At 39.8% G+C, this 20,601-nt stretch overlaps 1 protein-coding gene across 2 annotated transcripts in view; it reads right to left on the bottom strand.

The window, feature by feature from the left end:
* LOC111148192 (echinoderm microtubule associated protein like 6) overlaps nucleotides 1-20,601 on the bottom strand; it is a 272,095-nt gene that overhangs the window by 154,050 nt on the left and 97,444 nt on the right. For both annotated transcript variants that reach the window (XM_022504656.1, XM_022504657.1), the window contains exons 2-4: nucleotides 9,955-10,114; nucleotides 5,632-5,730; nucleotides 2,767-2,835 (exon numbers count right to left, since the gene is read on the bottom strand). In XM_022504656.1, the coding sequence (XP_022360364.1) occupies nucleotides 2,767-2,835; nucleotides 5,632-5,730; nucleotides 9,955-10,114 (328 nt within the window). The remainder of the gene's footprint in view (nucleotides 1-2,766; nucleotides 2,836-5,631; nucleotides 5,731-9,954; nucleotides 10,115-20,601) is intronic.

Here is a 20,601-nt window from a genome sequence, read left to right as displayed (position 1 = left end):
TGGTTCATATTCCTAATGATTTCCTTGAGATAAATTCCAAGATATGAAATTACTGGTTGTGTTCTCTTTGACAGCACACATACTAACACTGGAAAGAAATTACTGGCTGAGAGGATACCAACATTTCTAAAGCTACTGATAGATATTACTGAATTTCTGGATAGAAAATCCAGAAATATTCATTTCTGGTACTCGTTTACCCCTCCACCACCAAGGTTTGAAAGTGTTCATTCACTAAATCTTTGCCAACATTTGGTGTATCTTAATCATAATTTTGATGGATTAAAAATAAGAATGTTAGGGGAGCCTGGGTGGCTCAGTGGGTTAAAGCCTCTGCCTTCGGCTCAGGTCATGATCCCGGGGTCTTAGGATCGAGCCCCACATTGGGATCTCTGCTGGGCGGGGAGCCTGCGTCCCCCTCTGTCTCTGCCTGCCTCTGTGCCTACTTGTGATCTCTGTCAAATAAATAAATATATAAATCTTAAAAAAAAAAAAAAAAGATTTAAAATTAAGAATGTTATTTTAAAATTTCCACTCCTGGGGCACCTGGGTGGCTCAGTGGGTTAAAGCCTCTGCCTTCCACTCAGGTCATGATCTCAGGGTCCTGGAATTGAGCCCCGCATCGGGCTCTCTGCTCAGCAGGGAGCCTGCTTCCCCCTCTCTCTCCACCTGCCTCTCTGCTACTTGTGATCTCTGTCAAATAAATAAATACAATCTTTTTAAAAAAATTCTGCTCCTTGTTAACGAGGTTTAGACTTTTATGTATCTATTAACCAACAGTGTTTCTGTTTTTGTCAAGTACACATGTCCTTTGTCCATTGTACAGGTTTGTTGGAGGTCTTAACATTTCAAGGACAAACCCAAATTCTATCTACCATGCTTGTGGCTTACGCTTTGCTCATTTGTGGCTTGCCTTTTTTGTTTCTTAGAGGTTGGGGGTAGGTAGACAGAACGTTTCAATGTTTATATAATTGAATCTATAATGTTATACTTTATGGTTTCTTACTTTGCTTTTACATTCAGAAAGGCCTTTCACCTACTTGAGAGCAGTTAAGCATTTACTTAGATATTCTTCTAGTTGTTTTATAGTTTTTAAACATGTAACTCCTGGATTCACAAAGAATTTATTCTAGTGTATCGTATGAAGTAATAATATATCACGTTTTCCCCCCCAAATAGTTAACTGTTCTAGGGCCCACTGGTCAAGATACTATTCTAAATTATTATCCCTTTTAAAGTCCATTTCTCAGCTTTGTTTTTTGTTGTGTTGTTGTTCTTATTTATCTTTATCCCAGTCTGATACATTATTTTAGTTTCATAATATGCTTAACGCAGTTTCCTCTTCATTATCCTTTTTTTATCCAAGTTCTCGATTCTCATTTTTTATCCTTTCAGACTAACTTAGAATAACTGAAAAGGAAATGTCAGACAACAGTAAAAAAAACTTTTAGAGATTTTAACTGACCTTGTACTGAATGTAACTGAAATGATGTGTTTGTAATTCTTAGATGTCGTGTCCAGAACCAAGGCTGCCTCTCCATTTGTTCAAGCCTTTTTTAAAATATTCCTCTGTAAAGTTTTGTAATATTCTTTAAGTCTTACATCCCTCATTATATTTATTTCTGAGCATTTGATCATTGTCCCTAACTATGAAGTAGAACAATGGGAAGGATCATAAAAAACTAGACTCAAAGAAGAATGAAAGAACTGGGAAACAGGAGGAGTTCGTTGGGGCAATAATACAGATACCTACTCTGTTCAGACAAAAATGCAACATTTTTGTACCAGCGAGATCCACACAGGCCAAAGTCAAGCAAGTAATCCTTACGTTTCTTTCAGTTATGAACTTTAACTTCTATTAACTACAAACCTGTAGACAGAAGATCCTGGGGGCATATCCCAGGGTCCAGTAGAAATTTTTACTATATCAGAGCAAAGAAAGTTAATGGTGTTGACTTTACTCCCTGTTTAACAAAAGAAGAAAGAAGCAAATAGCCAAAGGTAGGTCCTGAGCCACTTGCGGTAATTCAGTCTGCGTAGTCTAGGGAAAGACAGGGACATTTAAAAACCAATGACCCATGGGACGCCTGGGTGGCTCAGTGGGTTAAGCCGCTGCCTCCGGCTCGGGTCGTGGTCCCAGCGTCCTGGGATCGAGTCCCGCATCGGGCTCCTTGCTCAGCGGGGAGCCTGCTTCTCCCTCTGCCTCTGCCTGCCACTCTATCTGCTTGTGCTCACTCTCGCTCTCTCTCTGACAAATAAATAAATAAAATCTTTAAAAAAAAAAAAAAAAAAAAAAAAAAACCAATGACCCAGGTAGGTTTGTACTATGTATTCCTCTTTTTCTAATTCCAACCCAATAAGGCACCTTCCTTCTAAAAGAACATATACCAACATGACAGTTTTGATATGCAGTATGTGTAAACTTTCATCAAAATGTAAAAACGTAATTCACAGTACTAAAATCAGAAACTTTTTAAAACTTGGAATCCTCAGAAGTACTCTGAGTATTCAGTTTAGCATTTAATTAACATGAAGTTTTCTCTTCAGCTGCCTCCTGGACACTCCCCTTGATGGTCCCTACTCTGTAGTTCTCAAAGAGCCCCATTAGCTGAGGTCAACTTGCTTCATAATCAAAGAAGCAGGTACAAGGGCTCCAAATTTAAGATAAATAAAGCTGAGCCATTTCTCAACATCCAGTTATACATATAAGCACCTTAAATTCTTTTCATACAAGTTACCCCAAATTTTTTTAAATAACTACTTTACCTTTATATGTTTAACTCCACAGCTAACCACTCTGTTTGGCTGATATGGATCCCAGGAAATATCAAAAATCTGTTCAAAAAAATTAAAATTTGCTATGTTGGTCAATTGTGTTTTTGCTTTCTTTCAAATATCAGTTCAACTGCTAAGACTTCATCCTAACACTTAGGACACAATATTACCTGCATAGACTGAACAATGGCGATTTGGCTTGGTGATGGGTCAGGAGTTGCTAACACATGTTTTATTGCCTCACATCTACTTACCTTAAGCCTGAATAAAGAATAATTAACCATAATCCATGAGACACACTGGTGTCATGTTTTTAACTTGGTCCATTGAGATGACTTAGAAAAATTTTTTTGATCAAACTTTCTATACCTTTACACAATGATAATAAAATACTTTTGAGATAGCTTTATAATAAAAACAGAAAGAGTTACAAAATGTTTCTTTTTAGTAGGAAGATGTTTAATAGTCAAATGCAATTCAACGTGGCCAACACTTTCTCATAATCATAGAAGTTAATATTCATAAACATAAGGCAGAGGCATTTATTTGGCACCTAACTTAGCCCACCTAAAATAGTCCTTTAGCCTGTCATTTTAATCTGATCCAAGATACTATTTTATTTTCAGTTTTCCAAGAAACTGAAAACATATCCACTAATACTACTTGCCATTCTTTAAGAAAAGCAACCAGTTTCCCAGCAGTTTTGCATTTTGGGAACAAGAAAGAGAAGACTGTGTCAACCTTAGGGTCAGATCACCCATGGTAATTGCTCAGAGTGCATATTTCACCAGCCCAGCTGAAAGATTCTGACTTTGTGGGTCTGAAACTGGGCCCAGGCAGCTGCATTCTTAAGCAGACCCCAAGAGAGTCTTAGGCAGTCAGCCCATGGACCACATTCTGTGAAGCTCTAATAGAATGAGTAATTGTCAGTGCTGGAATCTAAATCAGAGAAAGAGCTTAGGCTGCTAATTTCTGATCACATATGAAGGAGAAATATGGACTAATCATCAGAGAGAAAAGGAGGACATATAATCCTCAGTTAGGTAGAAAGGAGCAATTATAGACCACAGAAAGAGCACTGAAGAAAGTACCAAGTACCAAATTCCAATGAGGCCCGTTTTATCTAAGCAACCTCAGGCTAGTCTTAGCATCTCTAAAATAAATGATGTCACCTCAGTTCTGTTATGAGGTCAATTAAGATAATATATGTACAATCATTTTGCAGGCTGTAAAGCACTCATTACATAAATGAGTGCTAGGGATTAAGTATTTTAGCCACTGAAATAATCTTGAAGATAATCATTTGCCCATAAGGAGCCAGTAATAATTCATAATGGCACCAGTAATAAAGACTAAAACTGACAGAAATTATGGAGTCTGGGAGAACAGTGTTCTAAAAGAACAGTATTTCATTACAACATTCTAGGCTCTTAAAAGAGTTTGCACAAGAGTAGTACTACACATTTCATAATCTAAGTAGAAAGTGTAAAATACATGAACGGTAAGAAATTCACATATTTAGTCTAATCCAACTTACTTTATAAGATATAATGGGATGGATATAGTATCGAAAATGTGAGTACCACAAATATTTTCAACCTGCTCATTAAGTACTAAGTTAATACCAATTAATTACCAGTAAGTTAATAACCTGGGAGTAGAGCTCAAGCAACACTACACTGTAAAACCTTCCTAGGGAATTCTTATGTGTGGCCAACAGTAGGAATCATTGGGGCCAGAAGGGTGTCAGGCCTCTTCCAACACCAAAGTTCCACGGTTGGTCATTCCTGGACTTTCTGAGAACTTAATCCTTGAGTATAATTTGCCCAAATGTGCAGCAACAACTATGGGGTCATCTTAAAACCATGATTCTCCATTGATGAATGAAGAAAAAAATTTAGAGTTCAAACTAAGGAAGAGACAGTGAATTTAATATCTAATTTGGGCCTCATTTAGCATGGACACTGACATTAAGGAAACAAAGTACAAAACTAGCAATCAATGTAAGACAGTCATGCAAATTCACTTTTTTTCTGAAATTAGAAAATCAAGACAAAAAAGGTGGTCAAATTATTTTAATTAAGCAAGACAATGGAGAAATAGATTTCTGACCTGCTTCATATCCTATCTTGCCTGCTATGACTATATGGAATTATTTCTGATCACACTGAATTCAATATGATGACAAGCAGGCCACAGTTTATATTCAAGATTCTCAAAATAAAAAAGAATCCCAAAGTTATCATTACATTCTTTTGAAGTTAAAATTTATACACTGTGGGGTAGCTGGGAGGCTCAACTGGTTAAGTTGTTAAAACAGTCTGCTTTCTGATCAGGTCATAATCCCAGGGTCCTGGGATTAAGCCCCAGGTTCAGCTCCTTGCTCAGCTGGGAATCTGCTTTTCCCTCTGCCCCTCCCCACTGCTTGTGCATGCACTCTCTCTATCTGAAATAAATAAATCTTTAAAATAAAATAAACTATACATTTAAAATACATTTTGTGAATATTTTCTAACTACTTCCATCTCTAAACGAACACAACTAAACTTTACATATAATTTCAAATTCAATTCTATTTTGATTTTATCAAGATACTAAATGCCAGTATCAAAAATTTTCTTTGCCTATGAAAAGTAGTTACAATTCAAAGAAAGCATCCGATCATCAGAAGAGATCATGCTGACATAGTTATTAATCATAAATTAATTTTTTAAGACAGTTTTTAGGTTGAATATGTAGGAAAAGTCATTATATGGAAAGTTTACTTTTAGAAATAGGACAACTCTGGGAAGCTACTTCACAATTCCCTCACGTTTTAGGAAAACCTCATGGTTCTATCCAACAAGCTCTTCTTACCCGGTCGGAGTGGCCGGTGGCAGAGGCCAGAAGTTTTCCCTTCCTCCAGTCCCAAATGCAGACTGTGTTTTTGGCATCCAATCCCACAGAGGCCAAACGCTAAGAATAAGAACAATAATTTAATAGCTGAAATTGATGGGCACGTTTCTTATTATCCATCACTTCTTTCGACAAATGGTCACTGATGACCTACTCTGGGCCAACCATTGAACATCTGCAAAGAAATGATTTCTCATAATCCATCTTAAGCCCACAACTAAAGATAGCACAGACAACTTCTATTAGCACATACTGAAATTTCAAAAACATCAAAGGTACAACTCATTTGTCACAAAGCCTCTGATTTAACTAGTTGATACCAGAGGAACACAGCTTGAAGGCAAGATTCATTTTTTTTCAAATTTTTAATTTTTAAATTTAAAATATTAATGTGAGAGTAAAGACGTCTAGGATTCTATAGACCAAAAGTCTTGCCGAACTACTTCAATGAAAGGGTTTGACGGACACATGGGGAAGGAAACTCCTAATGAACATTGCATTCATTCTTAACTTTCTTAGTTCCACAAATATTTTAGGTGACACATTGGTAAAAGTAATCTGGTCCTTCATCTCCTAGCCTAAATTCTTTGGGTTTATATCAGAACTTGTTCTCAAGGGAAAAGAAAATTTAACACATTTAAGTATACACAAAATCAAAAGTATCCAAACATGTATTAGAAACACCAAGCATCAGAGGGAGGTTCTAGCAGGATGGCCCCGCCTACGGAAACCGCACTGTGTAATGGACAGAGGCCTGGACTGGGGGAAAGTCGATTTAACTTCTCTTTTGACTTGTGAGGAGCCAGATCTAAGACCTTGCAAAATTAATTAACTTCATTAAATTACATTTTCCTCATTTGTAAAATGAACACAAAATATGTGTTAGATCTACCTTACAGGATTATTGTATGGATTGGTGAAATAAGTCAAAGGGTTTTGAAAGTATAGTATCACCCAAGTAATAAGAGTATCTGAGCTTATGTATTTCACTCAATAGGTTTGTGTGTGTGTGTGTGCGTGCGTGCATATAAGTGGAATGATAGTCACATATGGCTAAATGCAAATATGTTATGCAGGGATTATTCAGTTTTCTTCAGTAAAGATGGCTTTGATCAATAATGTTTAGTATAAAAAATACATAGTTGGAACTTTAAAAATGTGTCCTTAAGAAAGGGCGTCTTTATTGGTTTTTTTCTTTGCTGTAAGTTTTAATAGAGCATCCCAGCAATGGAAATTCTAATATGTGGTTGCATTTTTGTCCATGTAAGAAAAATCTGAAGTGTGTGAATTCCATTTAGCTTTTTTTTTTTTTTTTGCAATAAGCATGGGTACTAAAGTAAAACCCACATTTCTTGATTGAAAAAAGCCCAAAGTAATCTACTTTATTCATTTGTAGTGACAGGCCCCATGGCTATCTAAAAAGCATTTCTATTGCCTTTTGTTGTTTGAGAGGTGATGGCCATTTGTCATTTTCTAAATATCACTCGATTCCAGTGAACTCTGTCCAGGGAATAAGGCAGACCCGAAGCAATAGGCATCAACAAGCCAGGAAATCCATCACGGCCAGCAAATAGGTTATTTTTCTCAGCTGACAGTTAAGTACCATGCAGTCCACCCTGACCCTCACTCTTCCAAATGGAACCTAAAAGAGAACAGCTAAAATTTTAACACAAACTAACAAAGAACTCAATATTAAATCTGGATTTCCTTCTGCTGCATTACATTTTTCCTGTGATGCTTCTGAACAAATTCTGATAATGTTTGCTAGAAAACCAAAATCAGAGAATATGCATATAGGTACTCATCTAAGCATATGTTTACACTTGTACTTGTGTACGCACGCAGACATTCACTCAATTTAGTCAGGAAGTCACTAACTGCAAATCTCAACAAATGGGACTACCCAGCTTTCTCCATAGACATGGAATCACAGTGGACTAACCTAATGAGATTACAGAGTAGTTAAATCAAAAACTATGTATGCCAGGGGTCTACATATGTACTGAATCTAAATAATGATCACTACCCTCTCAAAACAGCAGGAAACACTAAGCAAATGTAACTGTTTGAAAAGTGACTTAAACCAGCTCAAGTCCTATAATCCATTCAAACTGTCCCCAACTCTCAGGCTGGTCAAGCCTCAGAATAATTGCACAGGTCTTCCCACAGCATGCCCCTGCAGAATTAACTCTGAAATTTGCCAAAAATTGGATTGAAAAAAATTAATTGACAGATATACAAGGAAGGGTGGCCCAGGATCACAGAAAAGGCTGGGGGAAAGGCACAGCCTTAGTGAGGAGGTGAAGGCAGTACAAGTCAGGAATCCTCCCTGTATGGACTGCCTTTTCTGTAACACAGTTTGAAAACTGACAGGTAACTGTCATCTGTAACATTAACAAATCTTTTCTGCCAAAGGCTGCTGGAAGTCAAAGGCAAGAAGCAAAGTTTGTTAGGGGTCCTGGGAAAGCTTCAGGAAGTGTGTCATTTGAAGACCCTTGAAGTGTCTTGGAAGAATGAATCACTTTAAGTGGCAAGGAGGGTGAGTAGGACACTTAAGGTGGAGAAACAGTATAGGGAGGGGCTGGAGGAACAAAAGTGCAAGGTCTGGTAGAGGAATCTCATGGATGTGTCCAGTGTGACGGCAAGGAGATAAAAGACAAAGTTATAAAAGTTGGGTAGCCTAGAATACCCAGCCACAAAGTGTGGACTTCATTCATGGAGTTCTCCAAGCTTTTGGTGTTTTTAAAGTAATGCTTTCACTACTCTGACCCAGCAATTGCACTACTGGGTATTTACCCAAAGATACAAATGTAGTGATCTGAAGGGGCACCTGCACCCCAGTGTTTAGAGCAGCAATGTCCATAATAGCAAAACTGTGTAAAGAGCCCAGATGTCCATCAGCAGATGAATGGATAAAGAAGATGTGGTATATATATACACACAATGGAGTATTACTCAGCCATCAGAAAAAATGAAATCTTGCCATTTGCAACAACCTGGATAGAATTAGAGGGTATTATGCTAAGGGAAATCAGTCAGAAAAATACAATTATCATATGACCTCACTGATCTGTAAAATTTAAGAAACAAGGCAGATGATCAGAGGGGAAGACAGGAAAAAAAATGTAACAAGCCGAAACCAAAGATGGAGACAAACTGTAAGAGACTTTTTTTCTAAAGATTTTATTTATTTATTTGACAGAGATCACAAGTAGACAGAGAGGCAGGCAGAGAGAGAGAGACAGAGGAGGAAGCAGGCTCCCTGCCGAGCAGAGAGCCCGATGTGGGGCTCGATCACAGGACCCTGGGATCATGACCTGAGCTGAAGGCAGAGGCTTTAACCCACTGAGCCACCCAGGTGCCCCTGTAAGAGACTCTTAATCTCAGGAAACAAACTGAGGGCTGTTGGAAGGGAGGTGGGTGAGAGGATGGGGTGAATGGGTGATGGACAATGGGGAGGATATGTGTTGTGGTGAGTACTGGGTGTTGTGTAAGACTGATGAATCACAGACCTGTACCCCCGAAACAAATAACACATTATATGTTAATTTTTTAAAAAAGAATAAGTAAAATCCATAATTAAAAAAATACAATGCTCTCACAATATTTTCAGTTGGTGAAATGTTTAAGCAAGCAACCAATGGTGTGGAGACCAGTTAGAGGTTGTTTCAACTGTCAGGCAGGCCATGGATTTTGAATGTAAAGGACAGTGGCAGAGAATGGGTAGGTGAGACTGTACGTGACAGTGACTGTAAAGATTTTCACAAACACACAGGACTCAGTGGCTACTTGAATTGCAGGGAATGGGTAGGGAGAAGCAGGAGTTAGAAGAGACCTCAAGGTAAAGAGTTAAAGAGAATCTTCTCAGTGAATTATTAGGAGGTGGTGCTATCCTCTAAAAGCAAAGGGAACCAAGGAGATGCTCAGGGCTTGAAGTCTATGGAAAAGGTTTGGTCCAACTCTGATTCCAAATTTAAGAAGCTAAAATGGAAGACGAAGTGGAATTGCTGAGTCACGATGGATCCGATCAACTTGAGTCCACTGCTTCCTTTTGTAGGCTTTTCAACCAATAAGGAGACTGAGGGAAAAAAAAACTGGGGCCCACCCAGAGCTGGAGGTCAGAGCAACAGCTGGAAGGGATCTAACAGGGGAGGATTCTAGGAGGTGGACAAGGGGAGGCAGCAAGATTAGTAGACCTTTTGAGCCTGTAAGCTATGTGCACTGTAATTCAAGGTGACTTGTGAGACATCATTAAAGAAAACAGAAATGGAAAAAGATACACACCTGTCCATCTGAGTCGAAAGCCAGGCAGGCGACTCCATGGGTATGGACATCTTTAAGAATAGATACAGTCTGGACATTATAGGAATCCCATATACATATATATGGCTCCTTCCCAACTTGGCCAGTTGCAACGAGAGTTTTATCTGGGTGTAAGGCAAGGCTGAAAAAGAAAAAAAACAAAAAACAACCTTTTTTCATATCCTCCTGAGCAAAGTTAAGGAAAATATGTTTTTTTAAAATCCACATTTGTTTCTCATTTCAATCATCTAATAATAGAATCTCAAGAGAAAGAGTCTGAACTGTCCTCAAAGCGATAAATTACCTGGCTGGTCTAATGGAAATGTTGAATGGCAAAAGAGGCTTAGCACAGTTTAACAATAATTTCATCTGATCTTACCCATTTGGTTACCTTGAAAATCAAACACTATTATGATCATAATTTTATGCTTAGAAAACCTATGTGGTTCTAAAATTGCTTTATGTCAGGATATTTACTTACTGACTTTGAAAATATTACTCAGCTTTTTCAAGTTAGTTTTTGACTTTAATTTGAAAAAAAGGAAAAAGCTGTTGCTAGGAGAAAGTGTGCTTCTCAGAATTAATTAAACCTGCTTGCACAAGCTCCGGGTGCCATCCTCATTAGGATTTCAAAGCACAGAGGGGTCTCAGAGTCAAGTGCTGTTTCTATGTCTGTTGCCATAGATTATTTTAAACGAAAATATCTATTTTACAGAAATCACTAACACCAAAAGAACCACAAATTACCATGCTTGTGGTTTATTTAACATTATTACTCTACAGTCCAATCAAAATAAAACTTTGCCAAATACCAGCTAGAATTTCAGGGAGTCTGGAGCAGTCAAGAGGAAGAAAGGTCATTATTGTTATTCCTAGATGAGCAATTACTGTTTTAAAACCATTGTGTAAAGAAGTCGTGTTTTTCTAAAAATAGGTGTTGAGAATTTTTTTAAAAGGCACATTACCTATATAAAAAACTAGTAGATGACCATTTACACAATAAAAGAATTTTCTGATTTCAACATTCACACAATTGACATTTTTTTTTCCTTTTCAACTTTCAGCATGATTTTAATACAAATATATGCTCTATAAGCAGCCCTGGATTGGCAGGGGCCTGCCCCTTACTACCTCTGGTTCTCTGGGTTTGCTCATCCCTTTGTCTCCCGTTCCTTATCTATAAAATGGAGGTACGACATAAAAGCAGACAATATACAGAGCACAGAGCTTTCAGCACAACACTGGGCTCAGAGTAAGCACTCAAAGCAAGTTTCATTATCAACGCTTGTGTAACTGGCATTTATATACAAGCAACACATGCATATCTCTGGATACAGTGCGCCTTTCAAACACAGATTACTTCTGCTGCTCTCCGGTCTACACGTGTGCTTCCCCCAAGTTCTGCCACGACCAAGCTCCCTCGGCTATCCCCCTGAGCTCGTCCTCATCCTCCCCCAACTGAGCTCCCTTCCTGGGCCTCCCACCAAACCCAGTGCGGTCTTTTGCCCAGGACCCTTGAGTACCATCCCCCTTCCTCACCGAGGGCCTCCCCAGACCTTTGTACCCTGGCGCCGCAGTGCAGCGTGTCTTGCAGGGTGTTCCCAAGGCCCCACTGCACCACCAGTCCTCACTGGCGGTACCACTCCGCACACTGGAGGGCCGTTCCACATGCACTCTCCTGCGCAGGCTGGTGTTTCGCTGGGTTTTTGTTTTCTTTGAAAACAAGGTGCAGGTGGCACCCGCAGGGCGCATTCTGTAGCTGGAGGGGAGAAGGTGTGAGAGTGGGGCCAGATGCAGGGGCAAGGAGAGGGATGGGCTGAGAGGGACTGCGTGTCCGGGACAGCTCGGACGACCGCCTATCAGGCCCCAGGTGCTCCTGCCCTAACACCTCTAGCCGGAAGAAGCGTGATCTAGGGGGGGATCTCGGCGAGTTCTGGGGGGTGGTGCAGGAGTACACGGATGAGGAACACCTGGGTGCTCTGAGTGCCAGAGGCCCCTCACGTGGGACGCCCCTGTAAGAAGTTTGGCTCGTATCACCTGTCAGGAAAACCTCAGTCCTCCGTGATGCCTCGTGCCCTTTCCCCTGACCCTCAGAGTCACGGTGGGGAGCACTTAGGCCCAGGAGTCAAGCCAGGTGTTGGGATGGGCACTGGCCCAAAGGCTATGCAGGGGCCGTACCGCCCGGGGCCAGAACCCGAGAGTGGAATGCACATAGCCCCAGCTGCAACTCTAGTCTGCGACCTTAGACCTTCTCGAAGGAAAGACTTGGACCTTGGCGTTTTCTGCAGCGGCCCCTGGGGCCCAATCCACCAGCAAAGGTCCAAGGCCGAGCAACTGGAATCCACGTTCACTGCACATCCTGAGGGTCAGTTGTTCCTCTGGGCAACAGCGAGTCGTCCAGCATTGTCCCAGGAGATCCTTGCTGCCGGTTCCTCTAGCCTCTCCCCTGAAGAACAGCCGCAGAGCTTTGCTCACCGTCTCTGACACAGCCCAACTGCCAGCGGCCTGAGATGGGTCAGCCAGCCTCTTCACCCCAGCCCCTTCCATCAGATGTTCCCCTGTGAGTATGGTCCGGGATGACCATAGACCTCGGCACCGCCTGGGCAGGGTGGGGGCAGTTCAAGTTTTCCCAGGAAGGCAAACAAGGGTCAGGTAGGCTTCGTGGCTTCTGATGTGTGGGGGAGTGAGTGCAGATCCAGATGCAGGGGTTAGGGAGGAGATACCCTGGGAGGCACTGCATTTCAGAGGCAGCTCAAAGTGTGGGATACGGCCCAGGGTGCTGTCTCCACCACCAGTCTCTGCATAGGAAGGCCCACTCCCACAAATCTCAGTTCTATAGCCTTTAGAGGAGTCCTGGGGTAAGAAACACCTGGGAGCTCTGGGATAAGAAACACCTGCATCGCCATCTAACAAGGGCTTGCTGGAAAATATATCCTAGGGAATCTTTATACGGAGTACCAGAAAAAGGTAACACATATACAAGGGACAAAGGGCATCCATGTATAAAGACAACACTCAAATTCAGTCTTGCAGACAGTAGCAGAAAATGAGATGGGTCAGGTAAGCCAGGGCAGCCTTATAAGCCCTTTTAAGCAGGCCAGGAAGTCAGGGCACGACTGCCAATTATTAGAGGACATGGCATGAACAGTTGCATATTTTAGTAAGGTAACTCCAGCAGCAGTGAGGAAGTGGGAAGGACAGATGGGCGAGAAGTATTAGGAGAAGAGCCAAGGAGGCCAATAAGGGGATAGGCGATAGTTAGGTAAGGAGGGGTAGGGTAGATGGAAAAAAGAGTGAAGAGATACTTAAACGAAAGAGAAAAACTTTTTGGATGATGAAGGCTAAGGAAAAGCCTAAGCATGTCAAAGTTACCTGAAGTTATTTGCTTGGGCAACTTTTAAACTCACAGAATTTGCAGCATTAGAGTTAAAGCCTATGAGGCCTGATCCTGGGAAAAGATGGCCTAGCCCAATTTTTAGTGAGGAAACCAAGGAGATCCCTTAGCACCATGCTCGGAGCCCTAAGGACTATCAAGAAGAGGGTCTGACCGGAACATCACATGGTAGAGTAAACAATAAAGTGCCTGCAGAAGAGGGAGCAAATGATGCCAACATCATGGCTGCTGTATTGTCTCACCACACCGATGTGGGCAATAGGTTTTACGCAAGAACTGGAAAATAGAGAACGAGTGTTATCCCCCTAGATGGTCAGAGACACTATCAAGAGACATAAGTGAAAATTTGCCGGATCATAGCTTCTGTTTAAAAATGTTTGGATGGGGCACCTGGGTGGCTCAGTTGGTTAAGCATCGGACTTTGGCTCAGGTCCTGCTCCCAGGGTCCTGGGATTGAGCCCCGTATCAGGCTCCCTGCTCATCGGGGAGAAGCAGGCTCCCCGATGTCTGCTTCTCCCTCTCCCTCTGCTCCTCACCCCAACTCTCTTTTTCTCTCAAATAAATAGATAAAATCTTTTTTAAAATGTTTGAAATATTTGGTAGATGCCTGTGGTCTGGAAGTAACCAGAATTTTAAAAAATTCACTCTTCCAGGCAGTTGTTCTTGCCATCATTTGAGGATTTCCAACCTTTCCTGCTTCCTTGAATAAGGTAGGGGATGAAATAGACAGCTTTCAAGAAATCTTGAAAGAGGACTTCCAAATAACTTGCCAATCTAAACTACTCAATTAGTGGTGTGACCAAAAACATCCCAGTATGGATTTCAAATATTTTTACTCTCATTATTATTCTTTTCCTTCATATCAAGGCTCATAATTGATCACATTCATTAAAAAGTTCACATTGGAAATTTTTTTTTTTAAGATTTTTTTTTTTTTTTTTCAGAGAGAGAGGGAAAGAGAGCAAGCACAGGCAGACAGAATGGCAGGCAGAGGCAGAGGGAGAAGCAGGCTCCCCACCAAGCAAGGAGCCCGATGTGGGACTCGATCCCAGGATGCCGGGATCATGACCCGAGCCGAAGGCAGCCGCCCAACCAACTGAGCCACCCAGGCGTCCCCACATTGGAAATTTTTAAAAAAAATTTTTGTCGTAACTCCTTTTACACTGTTCTTTACATCATCTCTTCCCAGTGCATGATACCCACTGATCCAGATTCCACCTTTGCCATTTGAATATATTATCAGTTTTCTTGTTTCTCCTTTTGTAAGCCAAGACTCTCTGACCTCACCTCTCTGGCTTGTGTGCAACTTGATTGCTGAAAATGACTCATAATGTTTCTTTTTTTTTTTTTTTAAAGATTTTATTTATTTACTTGACAGAGAGATCACAAGCAGGCAGAGAGGCAGGCAGAGAGAGAGGAGGAAGCAGGCTCCCCTAGAGAGCAGAGAGCCCGATGCGGGGCTCGATCCCAGGACTCTGAGATCATGACCTGAGCCGAAGGCAGCGGCTTAACCCACTGAGCCACCCAGGTGCCCCGACTCATAATGTTTCTATTTACCCATGTCCATGTCAAGAATAGAGAGAACAGAGAACAACCTTTATTCATTTTGCAATTTGTTACCTTCCCATCGGCTCCCCAGAAACGTCACTCCTTCCACCAGAATGATGGCATCTGTGTACCTTTTAGAGCACAGCCAAGTGGAACTTCACTTTCGTTTTAAATTTGTCATATCATTTCAACAGCACTCAGCACTCTTTATACCTCGTCAGAGACCAGGAGGAAAACCATCTAACTTTAATCTTTGGATTTGCAAGAGCATAATATACAAGGTGTCAGGAATCGGACAGTCGTAGAATCACTTCTACAAGAAGCAGGTTGGAAGTTAACCATCAAGGTATCTATTCCCTTCTTCCCACACCTCTGCCTTTAGGAACTCAAGAATTTCCAGAAAAGTTGTTTTAAGCAGGATCTGCTTTTGTCTAATCTCAAAACATCTTTGGAATTTTAGTTCAAAAGCACTCAAATGACAGATGTGTATATATGTATGTATTTTCCTCCCATAAAACCAAATCCACCCCCTCCTGCATATCACAAAATTGTTCTTCGCTCCTTCCATCGAGGTGCCCTGAGCCTAAAAAGCTACCCTACAGTAATGCCTTTAGATGAGCCAACAGATTAAAGGAAGTTAGGTCCCCGTATCCGAAAAAGGGGCTGTCATGGAAAGAATCATACCTCTTGAATTCCTTCTGATAAGATTTTATCTATGAAATAGCCAACTATTGAGTACTTCCCAGGGAGAAGATTACAGAAGTGGAAAGTGTTGTGTAATAGTGATTACACAACATATCTGTTCTACTCTGGGTCTCCCATCATCTTCACCTTATCACAGTGTTGTAAGTCTTTCTGAGACTGGAAGTATCGATCCTACTTACTTATATTGTAAGTCTAGCTGCTATCTGAGAGTCCATAAATCAAGTCTCTTCTGTGTTCTTCTAACAAAACTTGCCCTTTGCAAATCTTGCAAATCATTACAGTTATAAAAACAATGCCACAATATTTAAACTTTAAAAACACTCCCTTTCACTGAAGGTCTCGAATCACTCGAGGTCTCAGTCCATACCTATATGAAAAGGTGGGTGTCATTCAATTTTTCCTTTGGTACTCAGTTTATTGCATTGATAATATTATACACGCAGCAACAAAAAAGGGATCAAGCTTTTAAAGAACTGCTTTTCTCTGTGTATATAAAAATCTGTTTCCCTTGGGAAATCCCATCTTCCGTTACCATAGCAATAGAAAGCACTGCAGAGGACTTTCATCACCCTATCCGGGAGAAGGAATTGATTTGTTTCTCCAGCATGCCAGGAGGGCAAAAGCATGTCTTTCTGATGTCAAATGAAATCAGGATGATTTCCAAATATGTTGCATGAGGAGATGAGAATTAATAGGGTCATGGAAAGAGGGAGCCTTGCTTATAAAGGTTAAACAGAAAACACTAATCAACATTAATCACTCTTAATTCCTGAAGGCTAAAAATTATATTTGAGTACTTGTTCCAACTGCAGCATTTAAAAAATGCTCATGATTCTGCCTTCACTTTTTTTTAAGATTTTATTTTTAAGTAATCTCTAAACCCAACATGGAGCTTGAAGCCACAACCCCAAGATCAAGAGTTGCATGCTGTATTGACTGAACCAGCCAAGAGGACTTGACTTGACTTTTTTTTTTTTTTGAAGATTAGTGTATTCATTTGAGGGGGAGGTGCAGAGGAGAGAGAGAGTCCTCAAAATGACTCCCTACCAAGCACAGCTCCCAACACGGGACATCAAGATCAAAACCCAAGAAATCAAGAGTCTGACACCCAACTGACTGAGCCACCCAGGCACCCCTGCCCCCGATTTCACTTTTTAAAGACTCATTTCATTTTTGCCCAGGTTACTTCAGCGATTCTCTCCGTATAGATTAATGTTATTATCTCTTCTTTAAAATAGTCTCACCAGGAAAGCATGAAACCTTTCTCTCTGCCTACCTTGAAGGTAACATTAAAGAAATTTCCCAATGTTGGAGGCATAAGTGCATCCATGTGATTGGGTTGAACTGTTTGAGGGCAGTGGGGAGACAGCTGCTTTCTGGAGAGGGAGTGGCCAGCTTCAGTGGATGGGCACCAGAGGAAGAAAAGGCAAAGGAAGGCTTTATCTGAACACAGTAACCTAGACGTAGTGCAGCCACAGATGGAAGTTGCTGTGCTCCAGTGTCTGTCCCCCAGGATGCCCTCAGCATTAGAGTGCCATCACTGGGACTATAATCTCATCTGATAACACAAAGAGGGAGGGCCCTGCCTTTCAGGTGGGCTTTGGCAGGATGAAAGGAAGTGATGACAATGTGGATAGACCACCAGTGGTCCATTGCCATGTTCCTGACCTGTGTGAGCCTGAAGGTACCCGTATGGTTGAGCACGGAAGTCCCTCAAGTTGGACTTCTCAACCACCTGGATGGGTGGTACATTTAATGGGAGTTAATGTGATTTAGAAAAATAAAGAAATGTAATATATCCTCCATGCTTAGTACCACCATACCTGTATTGGTATGGAAATATACTCTAGTAATGTTTTAATACCATGTAGAAGAGTGGTTAAGAGCATAGTGGTTTTGCTGCCTGGGACCAAAGTGTGCAGTGGCATGCTGAAGCCAGCTCAAACTGACCAGCAAGAGCTGTTACGTTTTAGCAATTTTCAGAATCAATTGTTAAACACAACCACTGTCAAATATTAAATTATATAAACTTACAACTAAAAGAATATACACTAAAACTCATTATTTCTTAATGATTTTACTACATTTGACTATTATCTTAAGGCTATTTACCATTCTCCTCTCTCTATGGTAGAAATACTATAGAATGATGTGTCAATGCAAACCTCTTTTCAATCCATACTATCACATTAGTGGTTTTGAAATCAGCCATTGTGGTAGTTACATCATGGAAATCAACAAACACCACAAATAAAGCTTTATTTATTGTTTTGTTGGTTGTCTACGCTTAAGACATAAAAGGATAAAATGCTAATAATGCAGAATAGACTTAAAAAGGTGTCATGCCTATAGCTGTTACATTGTGAGTCACACAAAAAATTTAGAAAATATTCTTCCAATATTCAAAAAAATATCATCCAGTTCAGCAGAGAAGTAGCTCACATCATTGGCAAATGATTGAAGTTCTGAGATATGTCTTTGTTGTTTCACTTTTGTCTTAGTAATATAATTGAAAATACCAACAATCATGTCAGAACTACACTCATTTGTCAATGATGTGAGAGACTTCTTTTCTGAACCACAGAATAATCAAGGATTCATTCCTCATCTGATTTTGTCAGATCACAGTTGAACTGCAACTAAAATTTGGCCACAGATACATGAGTTCAACAAAAATCAATGAAAGCATTCTATGAGAATCGACTGGCTGTATGAAATTTACAGTAGAGCGTTATACTTTTCTGTTATTTGTAAATTGTGTGCCACCCATCATTTACACCAGTAAAATTTATCACAAACCTTTGAGGGTGTATGTATACATTTTTTTCTCTTGAAGAGCTCGTTATTAAACAGTTATCAGTACATCACTGAAGCGTATCTCCTCTACTTACTGGCACAAAGTAGTTTCTCAGAAATCATCTTCAGCAAATTACGTAACTTCTATGTGCTTCCCCCAAAACAAGAATAAAATAAGAATAATAACAGTACCTATTTGAAAGAAGGTAGGCATAATTGTGAGGGTTTAATAAATCCTAAGTGACAGTGACTAAAACAGTGGTGCTTAAAACCTAGTGAGCACTGTATAGGTATTGTTATTATTCATTAACTGCCACATGATAGAACCTGCTCCAAACAAACATACGAAAACCATCCTTCACTCCTGAAGATGGACATTCTAAGCCAAGCAAACTCATCTCCGTAGAGTTATTGTGAAATAACCCTCAAAATTTAAAAATAAGACTACCCTTGAAGAATTAAACTGTTAAGAACCACATGAAATGGACAAGATAGCTTATCTAAAGAAGTTATCCTAAGGAGGAAATATCCTAGGCAAGAACAGACTTTGGAAATCTAATTCAGTCATGATTGACAGTGCGAGAATTTGGACTCAACTACTGAAATCAATCTGAGTAAAAATGTTAATAATAGGGGAAGTTCTGTGTAAAGCCTTTACAGAACAGAGTCAGATTTAAGACAGTATAGTTTTGGGATAAGGATAGACGAAAGATTGCTGGAACAGAATTGAGCCTAGAAATAGACCCAGGCTTATATGGTCAATTGATTTCCAACCAAGGTGTTAAGGTAACTTAAAGGAGGAGGGATAGCTTTGGGGACATTTAGACATCCATATGGAGAAAATAAACCTCGACATTTATCTCTCATCATCCACAAAAATTATCCCAAATGACCAGAGATCTTAGTATAAGAACTGAAAGTATACAACTGATAGAAAAAAACACATGACCAAACATTTGTAACCTTTGAAAGACAATGTTTCTTAACACAAAACAAAAAACAGAGCCATAAAAGAAGAAAAATGATAAACTAGACTTCTGCTCTTTGGAAGACACCATCAGGAAAAGGAAAACACAAGCCAGGGACTGGTAAAGAAAATTCATAAAAGACTTTTGCCCTCAATACATAAAGAATGCTTAAATAGTGATAGTAAGAGGACAACCATAGTTAAAATATGGCCAAAAGACTTGAACATTGTCAAAGACCACTATAATTAGGAAGACTGACATTCCGGGTATTGCTGAAGATGTAGGGCATTTGGAATGTACATACCTTGTTGATGGGAGTGTAAAATGAGAAATCACTTTGGAAAGTATTTGGCAGTTTCTTATAAAGTTAAATATACACTTACTATACGATCTAGCAATTCCATTCCTAGTTATTTACCTAAGAGAAAAGACATGTCTAAACAAAAACGTATATACGATTGTTCATAGTAGCTTTATTTATAATAGCAAAAAACTGAAAATAATGCAAATGGCCATCAATGGGTGAATGGATAACGAAGTTATTATATATTCAGACAATGGAATTGTTCTCAGAAATAACAAGGAATGAACTACTGATACACACATCAACATGGATGACTCAAAAAACATACTGAATGAAAGAATGGTAGAGCGTTAGTGGAATAGTCACATCAATATCTTCACCATACAACAGTGGGAGCCTAGAGATACTATTCAAAGTTGATGACTCCAAAAATAAAGGTATAAAAATACAACTTAAAGTTACGAAAGTAAATGTTAAGGGACTTGAAAATAATGAAATAACCCTTTGGGGAAGAGAAGGAAAGGAAAGTAAAAATGGTATATGTAAACTACATCCTCAAGTATCTTAGAAGCATATCAATCATGAGTTGGACTCTAAAACAGATTAATTTCAAAATAGCAATTAATCATACTGGTTTGAGATGTGGAGGTAAATACCAGGAACAAAAACCAAGCAAACAAACAAACACACAAAAACAACAGTCCTAAGAATCAAAAGTGTTCTTTGGAAAGTAGACTGGGGATGGGAAAGGGTGGGGCAGGGCAGTTTTTCATTATATAAAACCTTCTGTAATCTTTGATTTGTGTATCTACATTGCTTTGATACAGATATAAAAATTAAAGCAAATAAAAACAAAAAAACAGTTACAGAGAAATAAAAATTGACTAACTTATGCAAAAAAGGAATGTATCTGG

This window comes from Enhydra lutris, unplaced genomic scaffold (assembly GCF_002288905.1).
Source record: "Enhydra lutris kenyoni isolate GAN:26980312 unplaced genomic scaffold, ASM228890v2 scaffoldscaffold18, whole genome shotgun sequence".
In the NCBI taxonomy this organism is placed as follows: Eukaryota; Metazoa; Chordata; class Mammalia; order Carnivora; family Mustelidae; genus Enhydra; species Enhydra lutris.
This window is presented reverse-complemented; position numbering and strand designations above follow the sequence as displayed.